The 7,959-nt window shown below is 52.1% G+C and overlaps 1 protein-coding gene across 1 annotated transcript in view; it reads left to right on the forward strand.

Annotated features, from left to right (window-relative positions):
• LOC106728118 (DNA-binding protein Rfx5-like) overlaps window positions 1–5,379 on the forward strand; it is a gene marked incomplete at its 3' end in the record, with an annotated part of 58,310 nt that extends 52,931 nt beyond the window's left edge. Inside the window, exon 4 of the mRNA XM_014549174.1 lies at window positions 5,317–5,379. Within this exon, the coding sequence (XP_014404660.1) occupies window positions 5,317–5,379 (63 nt within the window). The remainder of the gene's footprint in view (window positions 1–5,316) is intronic.
• Window positions 5,380–7,959: the final 2,580 nt, after the last annotated feature.

The raw sequence follows: 7,959 nt of genomic DNA on the forward strand, positions 1-7,959 counted from the left end.
CCCACAGGCCTGTGGTCTCGGGGCCCAGAGCTGGGGTCCTGGCACCGCTGCCTCGACTCCTTCACAGAGAGGGCGGCCGAACCCACACCCTGAGCAGGCGACGGAGCAGAGGACGGAGCGAAGAGCCGGTCTCTCCCCCATCCCCACACCCGGTCCCCTCCTGGCTGCCATCACAGGGCCTGTCCCCGCCCCGGGTGTGGGCCTCGTCCTCGGGTGCCCTTCGCACAACTGGCCTGCGAGGACTCGGCTCACACTGTCCAGCTGCACCCGGAGACGGGAGGGGACAAGGTCACCTGTGCCTGGAAATGAGAGGGGACAAGGTCACCTGTGTGAGATGGGAGGGGACAAGGTCACCTGTGTGAGGAGATGGGAGGGCACAAGGTCACTGTGTCAGGAGACGGAAGGGGACAAGGTCACCTGTGTGAGGAGACGGGAGGGGACGAGGTCACCTGTGTGAGGAGACGGGAGGGGACAAGGTCACCTGTGTGAGGAGACGGAAGGGGGCAAGGTCACCTGTGCTGGTGGCCCGGCCTCCGCGGGAAGAGAACACGCCCCCATGACTTCTCCCGGACGCACTGGAAGCCGGGCGAGAGCGCTGTCAGCGATGGTGACCCAGGGACCGGGGAGGGGAGGACGCAGAGGAGGGACGCCGGCCAGCCCAGCGGGTAATTAAGAGCCAGTAACTGTGAGGCGGCTCAGGGGGGAGCCGATCAGGGCAGGAGCCGCCCACCTCGCTCGGCCCTGCTCCGCTCCCTCTCGGGAATACACGGCTTTGCTGCAAAGAAACATTCCTTGTTCACGTCCCGCACGGCTGTGATCTGAGGGAAGGCGCTGGGTGAAGTTTAGCCGACAATTGACCTCACAGCCTCGCTCAGCAAGGCCTCCGGAGCCTGCGATCACGCCTCCGCCCTGCACCCCACGATCAATCAATCCCAGGGCCTGGTCCCCTCCACACCTGGCAGAGCCTGCACCCCCCCAGCCCCCGCCCGATGCCCTGAGCCTCACTGAGCCTCCTGGAGGGTGTGAGGGGCTGAGTGGTGGCCCCAGAGGCGCTGAGGCCGTCCCCCCAGAACCTGTGGGCGGGGCACACAGTCGTGGTAAAGGGACCATGGAGGCTGAGAGCGGAGCGTAAATGTGGTCGCTTATTTGAAATATTGAACAAGGCGGCCATATCCTAGGACCAGCGGAAGAGTAACATCGTCCCGGACGGAAGCACAGAACGGTCAGCTGACCCAACGGGCACCTGGGAGGAAATCGGTGACACTGTTATTTTTTAAGTTAATTTTTAACCTTTCTTTTTTTAAAATGGTTTTTATTAATTTCAGAGGGAGGAAGAAATAGAAACATCAATGCTGAGAGAGAATCATGGACCAGCTGCCTCCTGCACGCCCCCCACTGGGGATGGAGCCCGAAACCCGGCATGTGCCCTTGACCAGGAATGGAACCCTGACCTCCTGGGTCACAGGTTGACACTCAGCCACGGAGCCACGGAGCCACGCAGCCACACAGCCGGGCTCGCCGGGGCCGTGTCTGCGGGTCGTTTCTTCTCACGGGGTGCCCTCTGCCTCTCCTTGGCCCCCCACAGAGAGGAGCCTCCCGATGAGGACACTCACCGCTCGGCCGGGGCCCCACCCTCGTGGCCTCCTGCACCCTCACCCCTGCCTCGCGGGCCCAGCGCCCCCTGGGTTGGGCCTCAGCGTGTGAACTGGGGGGTATGATATTCGTCCATAGCTCACCCACGGTTCTCAACCTCCACGAAGCTCTGGGATCGCGGCCCTGGAATTCCTAGGCGGGAGGCGCCATAGAGTTCAGACAGAGAGAGAGACGGGCGGGGGGGGGGCGGGGGGGCAGAGGGCATGAACAAGGATCCAACCAACTGAGCCACCAACCAGAGCTCCCTATGCTAGGTTTTGAACATTAGATATTAAAAGGAGCTTAGAGAGACCCTTTCTCTTCTAATTCACCCTCTTTTTTATAGATGGAAACTGCCGCCCAGGGAGGTTCATTTGCAAACAGTTATAAAAAGGGAAAGCCAAGGTTAGAACTAGATTCTGGCTACTAATTCATTGCTCTTTTCACGGACCCTACTTTTCATCCAATATCTGCTCCTGCCTGCAGATCATCTGACAACAGTAGAAAATTAAACCAATTTATCTGGGAGAGAGATCTCAAGAGCCCCACTCCATCACCATAAACTCAAAGCCTTCTTCAAAGAAATTTTTAGCAGCTTAGTATACTAGTAAGAGAGATACTAAACCCCAAAGTCATAGTTTCAATTCCTGGTCGCCTTACTGTTTGGCTTCAGGCTATAAATCTCAGTTGCTTTACCTGTAATGTGCCAAGCATTATGATAAGCACTTTACATGTAATATTATTTCATTTTCATAGAAACCCTATTTATGTAGAAGAAAAAGCTTCCTCACATAAGGGTGTGTGAAGATGAATTCATATAATGTAGGTGATAACAAGTGTGTGGTACTGAGTACATGGGCATTTCTCTTTTTCTCCCCTCATTCTGAATAATTTACATATGACTTTGTTTGGCTTCACTCAGTCAATAAATATTGAGCATTTACTGTGTACCCATTGCTGTAATGGGTGCTATGGTGCTCTATGAAGGAGGAATAGTGTGAAGAAAGGATCAGAAGCAAGAATGCCCAAGGTGAGCAGTCTTGGTATTTTTCCATCAACAATGATAATAATAATAATATTTTGACCACTAATTATATGCCAGGAAGTTTGCTAAGTGCTTTACATGACTTATTTTATTCATTCAGTAACTTATATAGAAGTATATATTCTTATTTTCCCAATTGTTCTAAGGAAACTGAAGTTCAGAGGGTTAAAAAAACTTCTTTAGGGTCAGAACTGAGACACAAACTCTTAACCATTATATCATATTCCAAGGAAATGAACCCACTGGGTAGTTTATCAGCTGTTAAACAGAATGTATAGCCCTCAGGAAAAAAATAATCACAATCATATCATCTTCACCTATTTTAGTCTAGGTTAGCCACTTCTTTCTCATTTGTCAACATGCAAATTCTACCACCCCATTGGACTTATTGTGGGCATTAAATAATTTTCATAAAAAAGGAGGAGGAGGAGGAGGAAGCAGGGGGGCGGGGAGGTGAGAGAAGAGGAAGAGGAGAAGGAGAAAGAGGAGGAGGAGAAGGAGGAGAAGGAGGTGGAGGAGGAGGAAGAGGAGGAGGTGGAGGAGGTCTACTGGTTTCTTGTAAGAAGGCGGCCGGGCTGGAGCAGGGCCAGCAGGAGTGAGGGCGTCGCGGAGGCCGTGGGAGGAGCGGCAGAAGATGCTGAGGGCCGGGGGCCGCCAGGAAACGCTGGGTCAGGACGGAGGTCCCACTGTCGGACTTGCACGTGTCTTCATCCCCGTAACACCGCGTTCTGGGACAGAAGAGTGTGCGGCTGCCGGGAAGGTCCGCCTCGGCACTAATTTTCCATTTACAGCGTCAGTGAAAGGCTGTCCCACGGCTGGCTCCCGGCTGACACCTTGATCCATGGTGTTTTCGCCCGGAGCGCACATTTTATTGCCGCATTATAAAGTCTGATAAAATAGTGCTCCTCGTAGGGGTGCTCGACAGAAGCTACAACATCGGTACAAGCGTCGTGACGCTCCCGGCACCCGGGAGGCGTGCGGAGTCAGGCGCACTCGTTCGGTGTTGGAGTTTTCATTTCTCTTTAAATAAAGGTTGACGTACCTCGTAAAGCCAGTTCCCCGCAGAGGTCCGTGCGTTTAGCCAGAGGCTCCACCACAGTAGTGAGTCGCAGGCAGTTCTCGTGTGTCTGTCTAGGCCACCCCGGTTCTCCTCCTTTGTTCTGCCACCGGGCGAGTGGCGGGTGACTGAGGATGTGAGCGGTTCCTCCTGGGGTCGGCGCTACTGGGCCCGAGGTCAGAGTGCGTCCTTCGCTGGAGCTGGACCGAGCGGCTGCGTCTCCTGCAGCGTCCCCTTGTCCGTGTCCCTAAGACACTGGCCCCGATTCTCTTCGCTCGTTAATCACGTCCGCCATTTCGGTCTTGGTGAGACGCCGGCCTCACAGGAACGGGAGGCATCCCGCCTGCACGTCCGAGAGAAGTTATGTATTTGGACGTTATGTGTCCCGTAAGGATTTGCGAGAATTCTCCACAAAGCCATCTGGGATTGGACTTCTCTGAGGGTAGATTGTCTGTTGGTTTGTTGGCTTCCAAGTTCCACTTCTGTTGTTGCTAGAGGGCGATTCACATTCTCTAATTGTTTCTTTTTTATTTTTATTTTTTTTACTCTGGTGGCCCCAGAGGCGCTGAGGCCGTCCCCCCAGAACCTGTGGGCGGGGCACACAGTCGTGGTAAAGGGACCACGGAGGCTGAGAGCGGAGCGTAAATGTGGTCGCTTATTTGAAATATTGAACAAGGCGGCCATATCCTAGGACCAGCGGAAGAGTAACATCGTCCCGGACGGAAGCACAGAACGGTCAGCTGACCCAACGGGCACCTGGGAGGAAATCGGTGACACTGTTATTTTTTAAGTTAATTTTTAACCTTTCTTTTTTAAAAATGGTTTTTATTACTTATCTGTCTGTTTCCTACTGTCCAACGTATGCACTCCTGGTGTCCTTGTCACCCACTGCCACCACCATCATCACTATCATCACTATGAGCATCCCCAGTCTCCACTGTCACCCTCATTATCCCTGTTATTGTCCTGGTCACTGCCACCACCATCATCTCCATCATCACCATCATCACCATCATCTCCATCATCTCCATCATCACCACCATCACCACCACCACCATCATCACCATCATCACCATCATCACCATTATGACCACCATCACCACCATCACCACCACCACCATCATCACCATCATCACCATCATCACCATTATGACCACCATCACCACCATCACCACCACCACCATCATCACCATCATCACCATCATCACCATTATGACCACCATCACCACCATCACCACCACCACCATCATCACCATCATCACCATCATCACCATTATGACCACCATCACCACCATCACCACCACCACCATCATCACCATCATCACCATCATCACCACCATCACCATCATCACCATTATCACCACCATCACCACCATCACCACCACCACCATCATCACCATCATCACCATCATCACCACCATCACCATCATCACCATTATCACCACCATCACCACCATCACCACCACCACCATCATCACCATCATCACCATCATCACCACCATCACCATCATCACCATTATCACCACCATCACCACCATCACCACCACCACCATCATCACCATCATCACCATCATCACCATCACCACTACCATCACCTACATCATCACCATTATCACCATCACCACTATCACCATCATCACCATTATCAACACCATCATCACCACCATAATCACCACCACCATCATCATCACCATCACCTCCATCATCACCATCATCACCATCGTGCCCACTGCCCAGGACTGACAGGGAACCGGGCCTTGGGGGTTATTAAACACCAGAGTGTAATTCCTGTTAACATTTCCAATGTGGACACCTTCAGGAGAGCGGACGTGATTTTGGCCAGACATCCTGTGAGGAAATTAGTTCCTTTGGCTAAAGTATCTTAATAATGACAATGACATTGAGGTTAATTGCTTCATCTGGATCCTCACGGCCGCTCAAGTCCCTGCACAGCCTGTGCCAGACCTGGGGCCCTGGCGGCCGCATTCTGAGCCACCTTCACGGAGCGATAGCCAGGTCAGGACTCCGGGCAGCTGACCCGCCGGGATCTGTGATCCGTGAAGCTGGTAGCCAGAGCACACAGGGGTGGGGAGCCAGGGTTTAATTCTGGTCAAGGCCACATACCTGGGTTGCAGGCTCAATCCCTGGCCCTGGTCGGGACGCATGTGGGAGGCAACCAATCAATGAGTCTCTCTCACATCGATGTTTCTCTCTGTGTGTCTCTCCCCCTCCCTTCCACTCTCTCAAAAAAAAAAAATCAAAAGAAAAAATATCCTGGGGTGAGAATTAATAAACAACAAAAAAGAGTAATACGTGCAGTTTTGGCGGTGTGAGTGGTCGGTGCCCCTGACCCCCATGTTGTTCAAGGGTCAATTGTATCTTATAGACACTTGTGCCAAATCTGAAATAAAACATTAACAAATTTTTAACTAATTATGACTAAAGACAACTAAAAATCACATACATGATTATGTGGTGAGAGCTTATGCTGACATGCAGTAGGTCAGAGTCGACATGTCTACCACTAGAAACACACAGAGAGATGGCCAAAGGGTACGTGAAAGGAGCTCAGCATCACCAATCATCAGGGAAGTCAAACTAGAGCCACATGAGACATCACCTCATACTGGTCGGAACGTCTATCACCAAAGAGACAGGAGCTCACACGTGTTGCCGAGGACGTGGAGAAAAGGGACCCCTCTCGCACAGCTGGTGGGTGGAGCCACTATGGAAAAGAGTGCGGAGACTCCTCAAAAAAACAAGAGTAGAACAACCACACGACCCAGCAATTCCACTTCCAGGCACATATTCGAAGGAAGTGGAATCACTATCATGAAGAGACCTCTGCAACCCCATGCTCACTGCACATTACTCACAACAGCCAAGACGTGGAAACGACCTAGTGTCCGTGGATGGATGATGGATGGATGATGGATGGATGGATGATGGGTGGATGGATGGATGGATGGATGGATGGATGGATGGATGGATGGATGGATGGATGGATGGATGGATGGATGGATGGATGGATGGATGGATGGATGGATGGATGGATGGATGGATGGATGGATGGATGGATGGATGGATGGATGGATGGATGGATGGATGGATGGATGGATGGATGGATGGATGGATGGATGGATGGATGGATGGATGGATGGATGGATGGATGGATGGATGGATGGATGGATGGATGGATGGATGGATGGATGGATGGATGGATGGATGGATGGATGGATGGATGGATGGATGGATGGATGGATGGATGGATGGATGGATGGATGGATGGATGGATGGATGGATGGATGGATGGATGGATGGATGGATGGATGGATGGATGGATGGATGGATGGATGGATGGATGGATGGATGGATGGATGGATGGATGGATGGATGGATGGATGGATGGATGGATGGATGGATGGATGGATGGATGGATGGATGGATGGATGGATGGATGGATGGATGGATGGATGGATGGATGGATGGATGGATGGATGGATGGATGGATGGATGGATGGATGGATGGAAATCATCACCTCATCACTACCATCACCTCCATCATCACCATCATCACCATCATGCCCACTGCCCAGGACTGACAGGGAACCGGGCCTTGGGGGTTATTAAACACCAGAGCGTAATTTCTGTTAACATTTCCAATGTGGACACCTTCAGGAGAGCGGACGTGATTTTGGCCAGACATCCTGTGAGGAAATTAGTTCCTTTGGCTAAAGTATCTTAATAATGACAATGACATTGAGGTTAATTGCTTCATCTGGATCCTCACGGCCGCTCAAGTCCCTGCACAGCCTGTGCCAGACCTGGGGCCCTGGCGGCCGCATTCTGAGCCACCTTCACGGAGCGATAGCCAGGTCAGGACTCCGGGCGGCTGACCCGCCGGGATCGGTGATCCGTGAAGCCGGTGGCCAGAGCACACAGGGGTGGGGAGCCAGGGTTCAATTCTGGTCAAGGCCACATACCTGGGTTGCAGGCTCAATCCCTGGCCCTGGTCGGGACGCATGTGGGAGGCAACCAATCAATGAGTCTCTCTCACATCGATGTTTCTCTCTCTGTGTCTCTCCCCCTCCCTTCCACTCTCTCTAAAAAAAAAAAAAAAACAAAAGAAAAAATATCCTGGGGGGAGAATTAATAAACAACAAAAAAGAGTAATACGTGAAGTTTTGGCGGTGTGAGGGGTCGGTGCCCCTGACCCCCATGTTGT

Source organism: Myotis brandtii, unplaced genomic scaffold (assembly GCF_000412655.1).
Source record: "Myotis brandtii unplaced genomic scaffold, ASM41265v1 scaffold537, whole genome shotgun sequence".
Lineage (NCBI taxonomy): Eukaryota > Metazoa > Chordata > Mammalia > Chiroptera > Vespertilionidae > Myotis > Myotis brandtii.